The 22,536-nt window shown below is 39.2% G+C and overlaps 1 protein-coding gene across 3 annotated transcripts in view; it reads left to right on the top strand.

Moving 5' to 3' along the window:
* The window catches only part of SLC41A2 (solute carrier family 41 member 2), a 139,138-nt gene that overhangs the window by 46,737 nt on the left and 69,865 nt on the right, over window positions 1–22,536 (top strand). For all 3 annotated transcript variants that reach the window (XM_007503355.3, XM_007503356.3, XM_056798790.1), the window contains exons 4-5: window positions 13,186–13,257; window positions 16,161–16,305. In XM_007503355.3, the coding sequence (XP_007503417.1) occupies window positions 13,186–13,257; window positions 16,161–16,305 (217 nt within the window). The remainder of the gene's footprint in view (window positions 1–13,185; window positions 13,258–16,160; window positions 16,306–22,536) is intronic.

Genomic DNA, 22,536 nt, shown 5'->3' with positions numbered 1-22,536 from the left:
GGGTCTGAGGCCAAATCTGAACTCAGGTCTTCCTGCCTTGAGACCCAGCACTCTCTCCTTGGCACCCTCTAGCTTCTTCCTCTGCACATACACACACAGAGCCCTAATCTGCTTCTGGTCTCTGTTCCAGTAGAGCTCCCTGTAAGTTCAATCAGTATTTCAAGTCCAGTGTGTAAATGTGACATCCTTGTCAGAGTCTGTGGCATCACACGATGAATAATAGAGCGAGACCTGAAACCAGGACTTCGGCTGTGATATCTCTCTCCACCTCCCAGAGAAGATTCTGGCCTAGGTTGGTGCATCTGAGGGCAGGCCCTGTTCCTCCCTCCTGCCCCCAAACTGTCCATTTTTGTGGAAGAAGAGAGCATCATCAGAGCCCCTCAGATGGGCCCCCTTCTCCCCATTCATACAATGCCCCACTGCAGGGACCTCTTCCTCTCTCCCCTGGACTGCTTTCTAGTGTCTCCCTGGTCTCCTGGTTTCCAGGCTCTTCCTTCCTGCAGTTCCTAAAGTCCCCTTCTGAAGGCATCCACTCTAGGGGCTCTGGAGCTCCAGGGCCTGCTTACAGGGCAAGTCCACAAAGGCCAGTGGTTGTGCTGTCCTCCTTCTATGAGTGTCCTGCACACATTGAACTGAAGGGAAGGCACCATATGTGGGGGCTTCTCGAACTCCACATTCCACCTCCTGGCACTGTTTGCCCAGGCCCATGTCAGAGTGCCTCAGGCCCCCTCTGTCCATCCTGAGCGATTGGGAGTGCCTGCTTTCTCTAGAAATTACCTTTCTAATAGGGAAGGCACAGAAACAAGGCCTAATGCCTGTGGGAGGGACTTCAGCAGAGCCTGTGGAGTTCACTTGAGTGGGGTTTTTCTCATCTCTACAGGGCAGAGTTAGGCTTATTACATAGGGATGATGGAGACATCAAGGTGGAGTCTCACTGGGAGGCTCCAAGGAAGGTCTCAGTGAACTAGTAGGTGTTCCTGTTTCTGACACAGGCTAGACTCGACAATCCCACAGGAACGTAGGGCTTTTGGACTGTATGACTTTTTATAGTGATTCTGTCATAGATCCTGAATCCTCTCTCCTTGTTCACTCACTCACTCACACACACACACACACACAGAGTAACATTTTTCTCATTTGTTCATTTCTCTTTTTTCCTAGCTGCCTTTCCTCTATAGTCATACCTATTTCTTCCTTACTTTTTCTCTGTTTTTTTTCACTTTCCTATTTGTCAGCTTTAGATGTTCCTTTAGTATTCTTTTCTCTCCTTCCTCTTGAGTATTTTCTTTCATCTCTTCATAAATATCAGAACTTTCTGGGAAACATTTTGTGGCTTTCTGTAGCTCTTCATGAATGACTATAAATTCTCTGTACAGAGTAGGTTCTTCCTTGTTGTTGAAGAAGTGGACGAATGAAATCATTCTTTTTTTTTTCTCATCTCTAATAAATTTAGCCACTGAAAATTTGCTATGTAGTGTCCTTAGTTTACCCTTCTCTGAATGAGGGAAATGGCCCCTTCAGTGGCCCTTGTGGTGCCATCCACTCTACTCTCCCTGCCCTTAGCTCTAGCATCCTCTTTAGCTATGGTCACTTTCAAGGTCGTGCCTAGGATGCAAAAGGATTCAAGAATCTCCTTGTGGTTTAGACAAGAATAGAAAAAGATGAACACCATTGAGGTTTCTTTCAACAATCTAGATTTTCTAATTTAGGGGGGAGTTAGGTAGTTTAGTGGATAGAGAGCCTGGGAGGAGGACCTGGTCTTAGACACTTCCTAGCCATGTGACTCTGGGCAAATCACTTCATCCCAGTTGCCTAGTCCTTATTCTTCTTCTTCCTTAGAACCAATACTTAGGATCAATTCTTAAGAAAGAAGATTGTAAGGGGTAAAATTAGGGGTTATTGACTGAATATATTATACTAGTGGTCACCAGGGATTAATTCAATCCCAATAAAATACTCAAGTCGGTCTGGGATTTTTATGGTGGTTTTAATTACAATAGAAGGAAGAAATTAAGAACAAGAGAGAAAGGCAAGGGAAATTGTACTGCTTTGGCAAGCCAGATAGGAGTTGGAGGTCAAGGAAAGGAGGAAAGGAGGAATCAGTCACCTCACCAACGACACTCAGGAAAGATAACTCACCTAACTCACACTACAGAGATTCTTTCAGTCACCTCCACTGGCAAGCTGCAAACACCAAACCATCAAGATGCCAAGCACATTGCCATGAGCCACATAAGCCAGAGAGAGAGCAATGTTTCCGTGAGAGAGTCTAGAGAGAGGAAGTGATGCAAAATGTATAGACTATTCTTTACATCACTTCTTGTGTCTCACATGTACCAATGGTAGCTTAAACTTGACTTAGGATAGCCCAGGGGGTCTGCCAGTTGTTTTTGATTTGTTACATGCTAGCACATGTGGTCATAGGCCATCCTTCTCACAGTTAATCCTTAAGTGGGGTGTATATATTCTTTGGTTGCTAAATTTCTAAGACTAAGCAAAATGGAGAAAATCTGAAATTCACAAGATAAAGATTAAAAAAAATTTTTTCTGATGAGTTTAGTATTTTAGGGGCAATCTTGGAAATACTTTATTTTTGTCATGTGAACTGTGAGTCAGTGCATCCTAATTAAGAATGTGATTTTAAAGAATTCTTGTTAAGAAAGATACAAAATGCGTTTTCATATTAGAAGACCTGATGACATATCATTAATCTCCTAGTCTCTTCATCTGAAATATTAGCATCTAACTATGTATATAGATGAAGCTCCTAATTGTCAAATGAGAAATGCAAAAATTGTTTGGCTTTTGCTGTTACCTGTTGAAAGAGGGGAAGTATAATTCTCATGGAGCATATTAATAAAAAGAATGGGATATTGGAGGAAAGATTAAAAATGAACTTATTAAGAAGGAACAGGATATAAGGAATGATGAGAAAACACAGAGTAGTTTCAGCGAATAGAAAAAAATGGAGCAGGATATTGGGGAGATGGGAAGAGAAGGCTTCCATTTTGTATGCTTTGAAAGTGAACTTTGCCCTGATAAATACAATTAAATGCAAAGACATTTAGGCAGCCTGTTAACTTTGCTAGGAAAACCAATACACCTCCAAACAAATATTTATTTATTTTTTATTTTTTTTATTTTTTAAAAATATATTTTATTTGATCATTTCCAAGCATTATTCGTTAAAGACATAGATCATTTTCTTTTCCTCCCCCCCACCCCCCCACCCTCCATAGCCGACGCATAAGTCCACTGGGCATTAGATGTTTTCTTGATTTGAACCCATTGCTTTGTTGATAGTATTTGCATTAGAGTGTTCATTTAGAGTCTCTGTCATGTCCCCTCAACCTCTGTATTCAGGCAGTTGCTTTTCCTCGGTGTTTCCACTCCCATAGTTTATCCTTTGCTTATGAATGGTGTTTTTTTCTCCTGGATCCCTGCAAATTGTTCAGGGACATTACACCACCATTAATGGAGAAGTCCATTATGTTCGATTATACCACAGTGTATTAGTCTCTGTGTACAATGTTCTCCTGGTTCTGCTCCTCTCGCTCTGCATCACTTCCTGGAGGTCGTTCCAGTCTCCATGGAATTCCTCCACTTTATTGTTCCTTTGAGCACAATAGTATTCCATCACCAACATATACAACAGTTTGTTCAGCCATTCCCCAATTGATGGGCATTCCCTCGTTTTCCAGTTTTTGGCCACCACAAAGAGCGCAGCTATGAATATTTTTGTACGAGTCTTTTTGTCCATTATCTCTTTGGGGTACAGACCCAGCAGTGCTATGGCTGGGTCAAAGGGTAGATATTCTTTTGTCGCCCTTTGGGCATAGTTCCAAATTGCCCTCCAGAATGGTTGGATCAGTTCACAACTCCACCAGCAATGAATTAATGTCCCTACTTTGCCACATCCCCTCCAGCATTCATTACTTTCCTTTGCTGTTATGTTAGCCAATCTGCTAGGTGTGAGGTGATACCTCAGAGTTGTTTTTATTTGCATCTCTCTGATTATAAGAGATTTAGAACACTTCTTCATGTGCTTGTTAATAGTTTTGATTTCTTTATCTGAGAACTGCCTATCCATGTCCCTTCAAACAAATATTTCTAAAAACAAATTCTTGAGAATTGTCCAATTGATGTTGAGATCACCAGTTGGTGGACTAAAGGTGCTGATCCATTTAAAAGAAGTCCCATAAGATTTACTCCAGCAAAAGAGGACTTACTTTAAATTTGAGTGTATGTCTTAAAGTTGACTAAGGATGAATTTGCCTTACCTTTTTTTAATAGTTTGGAAGCTTTTTGTACAAATGTATTCTTGTTATTATATCATTTGGCCTTCATTAAAATCCTATTCTGATGTCTCCTAGTGAAGTGGACATGACCCAGAATTTTCCAAGGCTGTGTTAGGAGAGTGTAAATGTTGGGAGGTCCTAGATGGAAAAGTTTTGAATATAGGGCCTGTGATTGATTGGAATCTGTTGTCTTGAGCTCTAGCCTGACTCATTCTGGAAACCTCATTAACAAAGGGATGGCCAAAAGTAAATGAATTTTTTTTTTAACTGCAGCAACTCATCCTTAGAGCATAGAGGAATGGCTACTGTAAGAGGGAAAATGGGGTTAATTTTAAAAGGGTTGGACTGGATTGTTTAAAGAGTGTGGTCAGGAATTTAATTTATTCCAAAGAGATGAATTTACAATTTATTTACAAAATGTAGAAAGAGTGAAGTAAGAAAATCAGAGAGAGGATAAGGTAAGATATCTAAGTCTCTCTCAAAAGGTAGGTCTTTCCTGAGGTTAGGTTTTTTTTTTGTGTGTGTGTTTCTTTGTTTGTTTTTTCAGAAAATCTAGCAGTTAAGAGTCAGCTTTTCACTCACCATGTGTCAGTTCAAAGGAAGAAATTTTAGAACATTCTTACCAGGAACAGAGTCTTGGGTCCAGCCTCCACTCCAAAGAATGAAGAATTGTCTCCAGTCTCCACTTCCAAAGAACGAAGACCTGTCCCTCACAGGAAGTGACAGCTCCTTTTAAAGACACTTCTTTTGCGTCACTTCCTGTGTATTCCCCTAATTTTATGTCTACCAACCACAGTTGAAGCCCTGCTTTTAGGATTGCCCAGGAGGTAGTCAATTCTGTTTCATCACCCACTATCGTACACATGGGTCACAGTCCTCTCCCACTCAAGTGTGAATGGAGTGTTTACACTATTAGTGATTAAATCTAAAAATGGGCAAATCTCTATACTCAACTTTTAAGTAGGGTGTTTACACTTTTGGTGATTAAAATCTAAAAATAGGCAGGGGTTACAATTTAATCTTCACACTACCCACAGTGATCAAGTCATGGATTTTCTGGGTATTAGCTCAGGCATTGTAGCAAAATCTCCCAGACTTTCAAGTCCATGTAGGTTTTCAGGAACATAGCAATGTAGTGTAAGGAAGGCAGTACATAATCAGTCTTTAGCAGTAGTTAAGCTGCCTGACTTCTTTTCCATTTCATTCAAATATTCATAACTTTTCTAGTGACAGAAGTTCAACTGAGCTAAGGAAAAGGGAGAATGAGAGTTAATAAAAGTAGTTGGAGGCACAGAATGAAAAATTCTCCTTTTTTCCATGCTTGTTCATCTTCAGTTGCCCCAAGGAGGAAAGAATACATAGGGAAAGCCATCTTCCCTAGCCAGAGTATTTTATTCAAAACTGATATTTCAAAATAGTCTTTATTGCTATTCTAGACTTAAAAAATCTCTAGTTATGAGCATTTCTATTTATAAAGAACTGACAGAATTATATATGAAATCACAAATCTATTATAAATACCTTGATTTTTAAAAATTATGTAATAAATTCAACATTTAAAACAGAATATCCCAGAGACTTCTCAAATGCAGCATGTAAACAACCAAACTCATTATCTTTCACATCAACTAACTGCCCCATTTCAGTCCAAGGAACCACCATCCTCCCACTTACTCAAGTGCTTAACCTTGCCATTATTCTGGACTCTTCAATCTCTCTTACCTCAAACACTCAATCAGTTGCCAAGTCTTGCCATTTCTCTTGTATTCAATCCTTTCCCTCCATGTATACAGCTACCACTAGTTTAGGACTTCATCATCTTTCATCTATGCTACTACAATAACCTTTTTGTTTTTTTTTAACCCTCATCTTCCATCTTGGAATCAATACTGTGTATTGGTTCCAAGGCAGAAGAGTGGTAAGGGCTAGGCAATGGGTGTCAAATGATTTGCCCAGGGTCACACAGCTGGGAAGTGTCTGAGGCCAGATTTGATCCTAGGACCTCCCATCTCTAGGCCTGGCTCTCAATCCACTGAGCTACCCAGCTGCCCCCTATAATAACCTTTTAATTGATATCTCTGCCTAAAGTTTTTCACCACTCCATTCCATCCATGTCATTCCTCTACCCAACCAAATCCATTGGCTTCTTGTTACTTCTCGGATAAATAATAATCTCCTTTTTTTTACTTTTCAAGCCATACAAAACCTTGCCTCATCCTCTTTCCAGACTCATTGGTCAGAAAAGAGGGCTTGGGGTGGAACCTTGAAGAACACCCAGAGTTGGGGGCGGGGGTTGACATATCTGACAAGCCAGTGAAGGGGCCTGAGAAAGGATTACAAGACAGATGGGAGAAGAACCAAGAGAATACAATTCCAGGGATATCTAGTGTGACTAGAGTATTAAGAAGGAGAAAGTGGTCAGCCATATTCACATATAGCAGATGGGCCAAGATAGATGGGTCTTAGAAAAGTCTATGAGATTTGGCATTTAAGAGGTCTTTGGTGATTCTGGAGAAAGTCATTTCAGGTGAATGATAATGGTGGATGCCAATTTGCAAAGGGTTAAGGATTTAGTGAGAGGTAGTAAGTAGAGCAATGACTGCTTTTCAGGGAGTTTGGTTAACAAAGAGTAGAAGAGATTTAGAATGATAGCTTGAAATGAAGGTAGAGTTTAACAAAAGTTTTTTAAAGACGGGAGTTATGAGCATGTTTGAGGACAATGGGGAAGAAGCCAATTCTTTAGGGTTATATTCAATTTGTATTATATTTGTAATTTATTTTTGTATATAAACCTTTATATTTTGCATTTTAGTCTATTGCATTCCTAGATTTTCTACAAGTGACTCCCAAGTCTTATGAGATACTAATTAGATTCTGAGTTCTTTGAATGCTGTTTCCGACTGTGAATTTGACTTGAAAGCTCTGGCTTTTGGCCTGACTTTCCTTAGGAGTTTTTATCTTGGAGTTTCTTTCAAAAGGTGATTGATGGATTCTTTCTATTTTTACTTTGCCTGATGATTCTAATAAAGCTGGACATTTTTCATTTATTAGTTGTTGGATAAAATATACTTTCTTTGGTCATGGTTTTTAGGGAGTATGGTTCTTAGATTTTCTCTACTTGATCTTATTTCTGGATCAGTTGTTTTTGATAGTAAGTACCTTAAATTTTCTATCATTTTGTTCTAATATTTCTGTTTTAATTTGTTCTAATATTTCTTGGCTCATGTAGTCATTGAAATGTTTGGTATATTCCAATTTCCAAAGTCTGTTACTTTGATAAGAGTTTCTAGTTACTCTTCTAAGTTATTAATTTTCATTCCAATTCTTTCCTCTAGACCTCTTCTTTCAGTAGTAATTACTTTTTTCATTTTCTGCTTAAATTTCTTCCAGGTACTTTGATAGTCTTTGCAGCCATGTCATCTTTTCCTCTGAGGCTCTGGTTGTGTAGGTTTAAGGGATTCACTTTCTTCTGGGTTTGTCACTTGGGTATCCCTGCATCTATGAAATAAATGTCTTCATAGTATTTGATACCCTTTTCTCATGTTTTCAGGTCCATTTCCTGATTTGAGATTTTGTGCTAGGGCAGACTCCACTCATTCTTGGACTCTTCAGTGGAGTTAGGTCCTATTTGAACTTTACCTTGATTTGCTGAGCTTTCAAGGCACTTTTATCTTCAAAAGCTCAGCCCTGTGCCTGGCCCTTAGCAGGCCCTTAATGAATGCTAGTTATTTGCTGCCTGCCTTCCACATCTCCTGGTATATCTGCCCTCAGAGCACTGACAGATTCCTGTCACCCTGCATCCTTTGGGTTCAGAGTACTTCAGTCTTAGGGGCTGTCTGGGAAGTTTCAGGTCAGAGCGACAAGAGTGAATTTCTGGCATTTCTGGGGCTGGCCATGGCTGCTTGTGGGAAGTACCTGGGGTTTCTGACTACCTTGGAATTTTGTTATCAGTGCACTCTGGTCTTCTTGCCCCTAGAACAGAGAGAGTGCTTCAGGCTTTTGGTGCCTGTTGGAGTTTCTCTAGTCCCTGTTGATAAGCTTCTGGATTATTTATGTGGTTTATCTGGTGGAATTCCTTTTCTATAGAAGCCTATAGGCTTCTTTTTGTTGTTTGTTGCACAGCCTTTGGTGGGATAACAGAGCTTGCTGTAATTTCCCTTTTTTTAAGATTTTTTTTTTAATTTTTACTCTGAACTCATTTCCATATTATTCATTTTTGTAAAAGGGTAATCCTTTAAAACCAAAACCCCAAATCACATACCCATATAACTAAATGATAAATTATATGTTTTCTTCTGAATTTCTACTCCCACAGTTCTTTCTCTAGATGTGGATAGCATTCTTTCTCATAAGTCCCTCCTTACTGTAATTTCTTTGTGGATATTATTATTCTGTTTGGTGTTTTTTAAGATCATTGCTTGAAGATATGTTCAAGATCTAGGTTCCTTGGCAGCCATTCATGCTTCCATCTTAACCTGAAGAAGACCTGATCATTCTTTTTATATACAAATAGAAATCATGTAGCCTTTGGTATGTGAAATTAAATTAAAGTTTTTAATGATGTTAACTAGTATTCTTTTTCAGGTAATAACTCTAGCAACTCAAATCTTTAAAAATGAAAATGGCTATTATGGTTTTTGAAAAAAAATTAGTGTTGTTCTCTCTTGCCTCAGGTTTATTATAAACCTAGTCTTTTCTTTTGCATTTCCCATTACCTTTCTCCAGTTTCTATCACCTTTAGGAAAAAACCTTATAAAAGTAAATGCTTAAAGCCAAAACAATTTAATTCTTACCCTTTTAAAAAAGCCAAAACAACTTAATTCTTATCCTTTTAAAAATGAGGAGCTAAGTAACTTATAAACCAAGGCTATAACAAATTACCAAAAGTGCAGTTAAAACTTTAAAAAAAGTTTTATTGTTGACTTTCCTTTTTTTATGAGTCATTAGTCCTCATGTAACAAAGGAAAACATTTAAATGAAACCAACTAATACCAAAGCTGTGTCTAATAGCACATTTCATATTTCAAATGCATAATCTTGGAAGGAGAGGGTGATGTGTTTCATTGTTAGTTCTCCAGTACAGAGATTATTCATTATAATTTATCATGTCATTGAATTTTAAAGCATTTCGATCGGATGTCTAATGATATCATTGTCATTAAAGTGTACAACCTTTTTTTCCTTACAATAATGATCATCAATATCAAACAACGTTAAGTCTTCTGGTAATCATTATCAATATTCACTTAATCAAAACATTTTATCATGAGTCCCAAATGTCCCGGGTAGTTTTCTGATTCCTGGAAATATCTTCCTTTGGACATTCCTGAATGGACCTTATTCTCAGGACAGTTCTAAAGGAGCCTCCTCCCCGAATCATGTTGGTGAACTTATCACACATGTGCTGGAGCATACCAGATGGGGCTGCTTCCCTCCCTCTCTTCATGCGTCTGAGGACATTCATCTCCCCACCTGTTCCTCTGCCCAGCATCCCAATGGGAGCACTGCCTCCCTCCCCTGTCTGGGGTAAGGCAGGGGGCTCACATGCAGCGTGAGGGTGCAGTTTGGACACTTGGTCTCTTGAAGGTTCACCATCACTGGCCTAGAAGGATCTGCTTCTCTGTTTCTAAGTCACTTGTAGAGATTACTCAGTAATTATGCTAAAAATCTGCCAGTGACAAGACTCAATACAATTAATACAACCTTCAAAGTAATTAGTTCATGTAGTGAGAACCAACTCAAACTTTATGGATCTAACCCTATTAAGAACAACAAATAAGGAACTCATAATTCATCTGAAACGTCAGAGTGTTTCAGCTTTTACATATCACTTGCTCTTTATATCTTTACTCAAAACTGTATCCGATATGGACAATATCATCCATAGACTGAAGGAAGAGGGCCTGACCAGGAAAATGAGGCCCCAGACAGTAACTTAAAAATAGGGGGAAAGGACATGATTTAAATTCTTTATAATTATTAATATAATTTATATGTAAAAAAACTTAATCCAGTTTTAAGGATGAATTATTAAAATATACTCAAGGCCTCTATATCCCCCCTAGAAACATTTGGAAGTCAGTTGTGTGACTATGTATGCATATATGTGTATATGTGTGTGTTTATATATTATATATTTGCTAGGTCTTAGAGAAGATGGTCTAATCATACTATTTTTTTCTGAGTTTACTACATTAAATTGAAAAATTTTTACATCTTTTTGTCATCCCATTTTGAGGATGTTTTCTGTCTGTCTATCTATCTACCTGCCTATCTATGTGTCTATGTTCATCAGATCATCTTGAAGGAATGAGATACTTTAAGGACCTAATTCTATGCATGAATATAGCTTTAGCATTGTAATGACAAAAACGTATTGTTCACTTGACCTGATTATAGAATTTGCCACTAAAGAAAAAAGGAAGGCTATGGTTATGACAATACTGCCCCTTCAAGGATACTATTTTGACATAAGCTATAATTAGGGAATAGCTCCCTTAGCTCTGTTTCATTCCAGGTAAGAGCCATAGGTAATAGCCAATATATATATCAGAGTTCTGCATTATTCCACAGAATTAACCAGGTGGGAAAATTTTCCTGTTTAGAAAGGCAGAAGTACAATGGGAAATTGAGTCAAGGGGATCCTACCTTTGCCTATGCATACAAACATTTTACTACATCACTAATATATGGATCTATTTTACTTGATGCGTTATTAGTTTTAAGGGAGAGATTTTGTTTTTTATGTTTTTTCTAGTAGGGAAAGTTATAAAGAAAGACAAGTGGCTCATGAAGTGATGAAAAAGATGAAAAAAAGATACAAGAAGAGAATAGAAGGAAGTTCAGAAGAAAATGCAAATAGGGCAGTATTTATATTGCGATTATTACACTCACTACACACCTAAAATGATAAGAGATTCATGTGTTCGTATAGAGTCCTTTTTTCCTATTGTTTGTGTATGGAAATGTCAGAATTTTGTTTTTTGTTTTTTACAAATAAGGCATTTCTTTTCTTGATAGGGGGCATATTTCATAGCCTTAGAATTGGCCTTCTTACATTTATTTTATTTTATTTTATTTAGAATATATTTCCATGGTTACATGATTCATGATTTTTCCCACCTCTCTTCCCTCTCTCCTCCCAGTGTTGACAAGCAATTCCACTGGGTTATACATGTATCATTGTTCAAAACCCATTTCCATGTTAAGATCTTATATCTTGACATTATTTGACATTTGAAATGCGTAAATTTAAAATAGGTTTGGAAAATTCCCTACTACATTGTTCTTAGATATTTATTTATTAGAGGCAGTGAGGAGTTGTGGGTAGATAGCTGGCTTCAGAGTTGGGAAGCCCTAGCTTCAAGTCCCATCTCGAATACATACTAGCCAGACATAAAGATCTGATGATATCTGTATTAGGAGTGAGAAAGGGGAAAGGTAATAGTGAGATGTTGTGGACATAGAAATAGTAGGATTCAGCAACTGATTGGACATGTGAATGAATGAATGATTGAATGGCAACATGTTTATTAAGCACCCACTATATGTTGGATATTATGTTGCACTTTGGAGATATGTTAAAAAAAAAGACAATCCCTTCCCTTAAATAACTTGCAATTCTAATAGGGAAAGACAACGTATATAGGGGAGTCATCAATCTGCTAGGTTAGGACTTAAAAAGGAATTCAGTAGATGAATGGATTAACTTCTCCAGGGGCTGAACGGATTGAATGGTGGTGCCTTGGACAGAAATAGTCTCTGGAGAGATGTGTAGGTTGGGGGAAAAGGGGAAGAGAAAGAGAGCTGTGTTTGATATATTGACTCTGAGATATCTCTGGGACGCCCACTTTGAAATGTCCATTTGGCAGTTGTGATGTTGACTGGAGCTCAAGAGGGAGGCAGTGATTTAATTTGGTCTACAAGGTTTCTAGACTCTTTTTTTTAGTCTCCACATCAGCATCTCTATTTATTGGACATTGTTGCCTCACCGTTACCACAACTTCAGCACATCCAAAGCTGGCTTGTACTATTCAACTTCTCTAGCTTTGTCAATGATATCAACATTGTTCCAGGCAGCCATATCTCAAACCTCAGTTATCGAACTTTTTCTTCTTTTTCACAACAAAAATTAGCAACAGGAAGCATGTATTTGCATCTCTGCAAAACGTTATGCTGGCTTCTAGAGGAGATACAACATTTATGTAAGAAATAGCCCCTGCCCTCATGGGGCTTATATTCTAATCATGGAACTTTAGAGCAGGGTCCATTGGAGGTTTAGCTTTGTATCCTAGCACTTAGCATAATGACCAATGTGTAGGAGGCATATAATAAATGCTTATTGAACTGGATTGAGGCTGTTAATATAAAGATGACTTATCTCAAAGAGTTGTAAGAATGGGATTTGCTAACCCCAAAGTGCTATTAGTTATAATTATCTGTCCTTAGAGAATCAAGATCCTTACCTTATGGTACTAGATTTAAAAGTTAGATAAGACAAGGCTACTTTCCTGTAGCTTCAAACCTAAGATAAGAATAAGTTACAAAGAGCTGGCAATACTTACAAGATGAGGTGTTCTCTGAAGTTCCTGGGAAAGGCTTCCTAAAAGATGGGTAAGAAGTCAGTGGGTGAAGAGATGCGATGATTGGAGTGGAAAGTTAGCCAAGATCAGTTTGTGTTGTTTTTATAGCTAAATTGTATTATAGCCTGATGGAGACTATTCTTTGATGAACTTCATTTTATACAGCTTTCAGTATAGTAGTATTTTCTAACCTTACATAGTGGGAATTTGGTACATAGCTTTTTCCTATACAATTGTTAGATTTTACTTTTTGTAGAACAATGTGTGAAATACAGAATTATGTATAAAAATATAATTTTTAACAGGTAAATGTTGGGAAGATGGATTCCCCCATTGAAAAGTGGAACCTAATTATAGGCAACTTGGCCCTAAAACAGGTAAGTAGGTATTTCATAAATAGTATTAAGAGTTACAGTTGTAAGGCCTGATATTACTAATGCACAAGAAATTCTTTAACTTTTGCCTCAATTATTTTAGTATATTGAAATATAGTTTAATATATGGATAGAGATTAATTAAGTGGACCCTCCTGACCTCTGAAAGTTAATCTGTTTACCTTAACTGATCTACTTTCTTTCACTGGTCAGGATTAATGGATACTATGGATCGATTCCTTTAATGGATCTGTCATCTCCTTGTGGTCAATGTGGGCATTTTCTTCACTGGTTTGGATCATAGCCTTATTTACCCTTCTTAACTTGTGTGATATATTTCTGTGATAGAGGTCTTCCTTGGGTACCTTTAATATTTTATGACTACCAGTGCAGCTCAAATGCTGCCTCTCCTTTTACATATTCTACATATATGTGTATGTATACATACATACACAAATATGCATGTACACACACAAAGTGAGAAAAGCTAGAGTGCTGGCCTCTGAATCTGACATACTAGAGTTTAAGTCCAACTTCTGATGCCTCCTGGCTGGATGGCTGTGGACAAGGAACTTTATTTTTTTTAATATTTTATATATATATATATATATATATATATATATATATATATATATATATATTTGTGCCTCATACTCCAAGACTATAGAGTTCAGAACAGAGCACTGCATTGGTAAAGGAGGTTTTCTCATATGAAGTTCCCTCCACCACCAAAGTCATAGACCCAGCCAAAGAGAAAAAAAACTATAGAATGAAACTGGCTTGATAGCTGTAAAGTGAAAACATGTGTTTAGGTGTCTAGTTTTCATTTCTTTCTCAACTAAAGCCTCCTTTTTACAGTTTTAATTCCTTTCATTGACAGTAGTCCTTTTTGGCCACTTGTGAGTGGTTGTCTTCAATAGGATTCATCATGATCCTGGGATTACCCAGGAGTGTGTTATTCACAGCCAAGCTTTGTTCTCTGATTAGCTACTCCGGGGGTTTGGAATATTTCAATTCCTTTCTAACCCTTAGCAAGTGTGAACTTGAAGAATTCAAAGGAATTTTTAGCATTAGCCTAAACAGAACATAATCAGGAAGGTCAATTTTCCATGAAAATGATTTCATACAATAGTTTTCAAAGCCAGATGGTACCATTTTTAGTTTATTTTCTCATGGATCATCTGTGCCACTGTTTTTGAGGACACTAAAGTAGAAATGAGGAGCTAGTTATGGGTCCATCTGTCTTTTAGACCAAGTTATCTAGTCACCCTGGTCATAACTTTCTTCAGCTAAAAATTGAAGGTGTTTGATTATGTAATCACCAAAACTTCTTCCATCTCTGAAATCCTTTGATTCTATTATTCTGGTCTACTATAATATTATTACAATACTATTAATAATAAATAATTTTCAATTATAACATATTATTCTATTCAAATTAACATTTGACAGTATCAGCCAATATGAGAGAATCATAATATATTCTTAAATTCAACAAGCTTTTTTTGTTTTTGTTTTTTTCTGTTTAAAGATATTTTCTTTTCCCAATTACATGTAATAACAATTTTCAACATACATTTTCTGAAATTATAAAACCCAAATTGTTTCTTTCCTTCTCTTCCCTCCCCACTCTGGTCTACAATTGGTAAGCAATTTGATCTGGATTATACACATATTAACATCAGCAAGCTTTTGTTAAGTACCTTTCATATGCAAGGCCAGAGAGCTGATAGAGCCAATATAACCAGCATTGGTGGTCTACTTCTGAGTCCTACTGACCATGGGTGACCATGGGCACAGAGCCCCAGGAAGCTCTTGAAAAACCATACCTTGCAGAGTAGCTTTAGTAGAGATTGGTTGCTGGAGCTTCCCTACATTGTGGAAATAATAGGTCTAGACACCACTCCCCCCCCCCCCCCCGCCCCCCCAATTGTTCAGGGAAATGTGGTAGGTCCTAGGGATAAAAACAATGCAGACATTCCCCATTCTTCTTTGGTGCAGATCACAGTCCTTCAGTCCATAATTCTTAACATATTCTTGTTCATGCTCTCCACTAAATCCTTCATAGAAGATCCACTCAACATCCTCAGGCTTTCCTTTAGATCTTTGCCCGTTCTGTGGGTTACAAGGCAGCATTTGGGCTGTCCTATTTTACCTTGTTTTTACTACAAGACTGTTAAAGCACCCTTTCTGATCATGTTGTTGCTCAGTTATTTCAGTTATACCTGACTCTCTGGGACCCCTTTGGGGGTTTTCTTGGCAGAAAGACTGGAGTAGTTTGTCATTTCCTTTTCCCGCTCATTTGACATATGAGGAACCTGAGGCAAACAGGGTTAAAGGACTAGTCCACAATTACCCAACTAGTGTCTAATACCAGATATGAACTCAAGAAGAGGCATCCTCTAAGCCCAGTGCTTTATCCACTGCTCCAAATCATAGATTTCCTGGAATGATTTCTGGCTGGCCACAGAAATCATTCATTTTTACTAATTATTTGTGGTTACAAAATTTTTTACATCTATTATTAGATTTTTATCTTTAAAACAATCCTGAGGTAGATGATGCAGATCTTATTAAACATATTTTACAGATGAGTGGATTGATGCTCATAGGTTAAGAGTCCCTCCTTGTCACTGAGCTGGTATATATTAGAGACGGGACTTGAATCTGAGTCTTTAGGCTTCAAGTCCAAACACTCTTTGATTCATATCTTTGGATTGGTGAGATTTTTTTAAATGTTAAAAAATGTAAAAAACTAATTTAGCAGTCACTTTAAAGATGATGTAGCTGTTCTATAGTTTTTCATTACTTCCTGTGTCAGATTTATGACTTAAAGAAATATACTTATGAATATAAGTGCTCAGGAGAGTATCCCACTGGAATGGATTCTTGTCTCCCTTTCTCAGGTTCAGGCAACAGTGGTGGGTTTTCTAGCTGCTGTGGCTGCCATCATTCTTGGCTGGATTCCAGAAGGCAGATACCGCCTCGATCATTCCATCCTTCTATGTGCCAGCAGTGTGGCCACTGCCTTCATCGCATCTCTCTTGCAGGGTGAGAAACCTCTTTGTAAACAATTATGGTCTTCTAAACAATGAATTGCAATTCATGGTGGTTTCATTTGTGATTGAGATTTTATTTTCCATATTTGAAATGTCCATTTTTAGCCTTTAGAAATTTGACAGCTGGCTGTAAGCAGTCTGGTACAGTTAGACCTATTCATGGCATAAATGAAAAACCTAAAAAAAGATTCAAGAAAATATTCTAGGCACTAGATTTCCTGATTGGGTATTTCAGTATATTTAAATAATTGAGAAAGACTTGATAGAAAGCATCAAGATTTTTTCCTGGTAAAGTGTATTGGAATTACAAGGATTCCAGGAATTCTGCAGTTTCAAGGACAATTCTGGTGGTGGAAAGAAAAAAAATGTTTTAGATTTTACAAAAACTATGAAGTGCTTCTCTGGTTAGGACAGTATGTAGCTACATGCTTCACACAATATGCTGTTGGCCATAATTCTTTAGGCCTCTGAGTTTTTAAAAATTATTCCACTAAAACAGAAGTTTGCATTTAATCATAGAATTTGAGTTGGAAGGGGCCTTAGAAGTGTAAGGATGGGGGGCAGGGAGATTTGGAATTCTGAGATGAGGACTGAAAGAAGTTGAGTGGTAGTTGAGGAGAAAAGACTTCTGGGAGGAAAAATGGTTCTGAGGGGATTCTGAGGAACCTTGGGGTCTACTGACCTGGGACCTGAAGCTGTCAGCACCAGTTTTGGGGGGCTGAGGATATACTGAAGCCACCTAAGAAGATCCTGCTTCTTCCTTCTAGCTGATAGCTGGCCTGCCTCGAACATACATCTATCTCTTCCCTCAACCGGAAGAAAGACATCTCAGACCCCTAAGGGGGGAGGCTGTTTGGACTCTCAAAGGAGGGCACAGCTCCCTTATCCTTCCCTGCCTCCCTGAACTTATTCTTACATATTTCTCTTAGGCCAAACTAATAATTAAGTTAAATAAATTAATAGAAAGGGTTTTACCTGGGAAGGGACGGAGATGTCTGTTGGGCATTATTACAAGCCCATCAGATCATGGACCATGTAGGATCTTGACAGGGCTACCTATTCCCTCTCCCCTCATCCAGTTTACCTGTACCTCAATAATAAACCATCTATAGCAGTCAGGCATTCGTGTAGACCTCTCAATAATATTAGAAAGGGTTACTTCAAGAAACTAGGGACAGGCCTCACAAAGAGCATATTAAGGCCTTTCCCTCAGAGACAAGACCCCTGCCTAGGGCTTGCCTCTAAATTCTTTCTGAGAGGAAGGCACTGAAATCATCAATAAGGGTAGCTGACAGGGGAGCTTGCCATCAAATCCTCTCCAGCTACTTCCCTTTGGGGAAACAGAGTGGTAATTAACATCCTGTTATCACAGGGGAAGGGGAGGAAGACAGTCGCTTCACTCTTACTGGCTTGGGCTCCCTCCGTCATCATACCCTGTTCCTGTTTCTATAATCCTCTGAATACTTTACTGATATACCATTATATTCAGTGAACTAAACCTTTATTGTAACAAGAAGATCCATTTTTACAGACGTAATCTTGGTTCTCTAAAAGGCTATCTTTCATTTTTATTCATTCATGTGAAGTCTCTAAGAAAAAAAATCTTTGAATAAAAACTATGAAGCTATATCTTTTGTTACTTAAAAATATTTGTGATCACCTTGTCCTTGACTGATCAGCAAGATTCAATGTAAAAAATTCTAGGCCTGAGTGAACACATAAGAAAACAAACCACTTTGGTTTGCTTCTGGAAATGTAAAAAACTCATAAAAATGGGAAATATTTTTCCATATATAGTAATCTGTAAATACCACTTTATAGACTTAGAATTTTAATCATTGGAACTGGGGTTGGAGGTGTCAAGGAAAGTTGTGAACTGAGGAATGATAGGATTCATTAAGCCTGGACCTTAGTTTTGGTGGCCATATGAAGGATGCACAGGCAAGTCATGAGAGTAGAAGCAGGGAGAGAAGGGAAGGGATTACCTAAATTGTTTAGGTTAGAGGCCATGTTTGAACCCTGTAGTCAGGGGGATAGTGTGATTGGAGAGAAGGGGATGAATAGGAGGGATATTGGGAGAGTGGAATGGAAAGAACTTGAGAGCAGCTGATTAGGGAATGTGACTAAGATTTTTGTATCTTGGTAGCCTGGAAGATGTGGTTCTTTCAACAGAAATAGGAGAGTCCAGGCAGAGGGGCAAGGTGAGAGGAGAGGGGAAAGAGGAATAATGTGGAATAGGTTTGGTCCTGTTGAGTTTGAGGTGATTGTTGATTGTGTAGGGGGAGGTGTGCTGGAGCCAGGTGATGATGGAGGAAAATTTCAGGGGAGAGATTTGGCCTCATTGGGGACAGTTCACAGTCATCCACATATCCGACACACAGGGTTTATTGAATGGAATTGCTTTGAATATATATAATAATTGAATCTGTGTGGGAAGAGTTGCTCATCAAGAGAAATAAAAAAGAAAAAACCAAGAGAGCTGTAAGCCAGAGGCTCAGGGATGATGAAAGGAACAATGAAACCCACCCAGGAGCACTCAAGCAGGTTGGAAGGGATGAGGTGAGAGCAGTGAGCAGGGGAGAGAGGGCAGGTGTTGGAGCCTGGCCCTGGAGGGAGAAGATCAACTTTAAAAGTTGTTGGATTTAGTAACAGAGAGGCCACAGGCAGCCTGGAGAAAGCTGTGTCTATAAGGAGAGGGTTTAAAGAAATGAAGGCATGGCACCCTGTCATTTCTAGAAGTCAGGCATTGAAGAACAAAACAGATGTAGCACTGCAGCTTAAGGAGATATCAGACGAAGGGGTTTTTTTTAGGATAGGAAAGATCTGAATTTGTTCATAGGTAATGAGAAGATAAAGAATTTTACTTTGGACTTAATGAATTTAAAGACATTGGCATCAGACTTCGAAATGGGAAGAGGGACAACTAGGTGACTCAGTGGATTGAGAGCCAGATCAAATCTGACCTCAAACACACCCTGTCTCTTGACCCTGGGCAAGTCACTTAACCTCCATTGCCTAGCCCTCACCAATCTTCCTTCTTATATAACAAATAAAAGGTAGTCTGGAGGCTCAACACCAGAGTATTAAGCATTTTGTAGTGAAGAGAGAGAGGGAGACAGATGTAAAGAGAGGTCTCAGCCTTTCTAACTTAAGGTAAGAGCAAGTCCCAGATTTCAGCCCAGCATGGTCCCCTCTGTGCTTCACTGAAGCATGCCAAGTGTCAGCCCAGGGAGTCAGTCTGTCTGAGAGTGGAAGTAAAGAGAGCTCTCTCCTTCCCACACTCTCTTTCTGAAGCTCATTAGCTCCTCCCTTTGTGGCAACATTGCACGTTGATGCTCATGCTTTCACTATAGATAATAACCAAATCTATGGGGGAAGAGGAGCATGATGCCAGGGTTAGACTGTATTCAGAATCAACGTCCCCTAAATAATTTACCTTACATGCTTGAAACCAATACACAGTATTGATTCCAAGATGGAAGGTAAGGGTTGGGGGAAGAAAAAAAGAAATGGGGAAGAAGGAAACATTTATTAAGTGCCTAGTGTGTGTTAGGTACTGTGCTGAGCACTTTATAAATATTTGATACTCATTCAGTCTCATTTCATTGGATCCTCACAATAAAGCTAGGAAGAAGGAGCTGTTATTATCCCCACTTTACCACTGAGGAACCCAAGGCAAACAGAGGTTAAGTGACTTGTTCAGAGTCACTCAGCGAGTAAATGTCTGAGACTGGATTTGAACTTGGGTCCTCCTGGCTCCAGGCCTAGTGCTCTATCTACTATACCACCTCACTGGCCATTTTATAGAAGAGAAAGTGAGCCCCAGAGAGACTCAGTGATTTGCCTCAGCAAAGTCTTACAGGTAGTGAGTAGCCAAGCTGAGTCCGAACCCTGGTGTCTGGCTCCAAGTTCATTGTTCCTTATGTTGCCTTATGCTGTCTTCATGGTGTGCTGGGGTTCTACAGAGAGTAGGACAAGGCATCCAGATTCAGGAGACGTCTACCAGGATGGAGAGAAAGGCAGTCAGAGGCAGAGCCCTGGGAAACATGCCCTGTAGGGTACCAGAGAGCTGTGGGGGTTTCCTAGAGGACACTGAAAGGCTGCTTAGCCATCAAGGAGCAGAATCAGAGGGATGACATGCTGTCCTGGAGGGAGGGATGGCTGGGAAGGCTAAATGCTGCCCAGGGCTGAAAGGAGATGAGGGATAAGAAAAGACCAATGGTTTGAGCTGTCACGAGATTCAGACCTGAAATCAGATTGTAAGGGATTGAGAAGGTCAGTGCTGGGGAAATGGTGCCAGCAAATGCAGGTGATTCTTTCTGGGAGTCTGTAGTGAAAGGAGGAAAGGCTACAGAATGTTCAGCAGCTTAGGAGCGTGTATGGGGAGACTTGGCAATGAGGTCAGTTTGGTGAACAGTAATGGGACAAAGGGGATGAGTGAACCAAGGATGGTCAGCTGAACTGACCACCTCTGAGGCCAAGCCTGTCAAGAGAGGAAAGGGAGTCCAGAGCAGAGCTGTGATGGAGTGGGGAAAAAGAGGGGGATGGGGCAGAAGGTTATAGAGGAGATGACAGTGGGCTTTAGAAAGACTAAGGCAGAGGGAGTAGCAGTTCAGGCAACAAACATTCAGCTGAGCTCTCCCTCTAGGAGAAGTTCGTGCTAACCACTGGGGGTAGACAAAAGTTAAGCAGTCTCTGCCCTCGAGAATTTTCCTCCTGTTAGGAGAAACCACACGTCCTCATCTCAGTAGCTACAAAATAGACCAAAGAAGTGTGAGGTGCCATGGGAGGAGGAGGACCTCGACCAATCTGAGGGGGATCAGGAAAATTCTCCTTGGAGAGGAGTTAGGGGAAGTTTGGAGGGAACATAGTTTTAGTGGGAAAAGAGATTTAGTTCCATTTTGGACATACTGAATTTGAAGAACTTGGAGTCTTCCAGTTCAGATGGCCCAATAGGCAGTTGGGGATGTGAGACTGGAGTTCAAGAGTATGCCTGGGACTGGCTATCTCCACCTAGGAATTATCTGCATAAAGATAATTGAACCCTTGGGAGCTCATGAGACCATTCAGAAAGAGTGAAGAAGAGAAGGCCTTGGATAGAGCCTTGGAGTACCTCCACAGTCAGGGAGAAGCTAACCGAGCACTGATAATTCTGGAAAGAGGAATGCCATGTCAGTCATGAGGAAAGACAGGTGGTTGTGTTTAGAGAAGGGCATTTCTGAGTTTGAGGTCAAGGAGTTGGTTCAGTTAGTGGTGATGGTAAGGGGTAGAACTCAATCATTCCTGAGGGCAGCGAAGGGCCGGAGAAACTGGGAGGCCCCGTCTTTTGAGGGGGTAGGAGTTAATCTAATGATTGCCTGTAAACTGAGGGTAGGTTTTGGGTTGGAGAGAGAGACTTTGAGCCAGTTACTGAATCCTTAGAGAGTGGAAAGATGTCCAGTCAAGGTCTAGATCAGGTGATGTTGATGGAGGGAGTAAATCTTAAAAGACAAAAGGTTGCTGATTGATGTTGTCAAAGTAAAGGTCTGGAAGAGGTCCAGGGAAGCAAGGAGTTACACCAGTTCCTTCTACATCAGTGTTGAGGGACTTGAGAGGGTCACTCACCCAGCACTGTAGAGGCTGACCAGGGGTGCAGTGTCTTCTGGAGAGATCCAAGTTTCTGTGATATTAAGAAGATGGAAGGAATGTGAAAAGTCAAAGTCAAGGGTGAGGAGAAATTTCTTTCAGAAGGTAACTAGTAGAATTTTTTTTCTTATTTTCACTTTTACCTTCTGGTTCTAAGAGTTATGGGTACTTTCTTTGATGATTTCTTGAAAGATGATAATTAGGCCCTTTTCTGGGTTTGGGGGTAACTCAATTATTTTTAAGTCATCTTTACTTAATCTATTTCCCACGTCCATTTCAGATAAAGGTGAAGTTCAAATGATTCTTACCCTTGCCCTCATTTGTTTAGATTTGTACATGTATTCCCCCAATTATATGTTAAACCTTCCACCACTTCTTCCCCCTTTTTCCTAGGTATTCTCTTCCTCTTCCCACTTTTCTTTATTCTCACTATTCTTTTTTCCCCATTCCAACTTTCAGATAGTCCAGTAATTTAAAATTTATTTTATTACAATTTTTTTCCCTCTATTCTAGTTTTAAAGGAGCCTTTTGCTTTAGTAAGTTTTGAACCTCTGGTGTTAAATTGTAAATTTCTTTTTGAGTCTTTCTTCCATAACCC

The sequence above is a fragment of the Monodelphis domestica genome, chromosome 5, assembly GCF_027887165.1.
Source record: "Monodelphis domestica isolate mMonDom1 chromosome 5, mMonDom1.pri, whole genome shotgun sequence".
In the NCBI taxonomy this organism is placed as follows: domain Eukaryota; kingdom Metazoa; phylum Chordata; class Mammalia; order Didelphimorphia; family Didelphidae; genus Monodelphis; species Monodelphis domestica.
The sequence above is the reverse complement of the archived record's forward strand: the minus strand, read 5'-3'. Positions and strand labels throughout refer to the sequence as shown.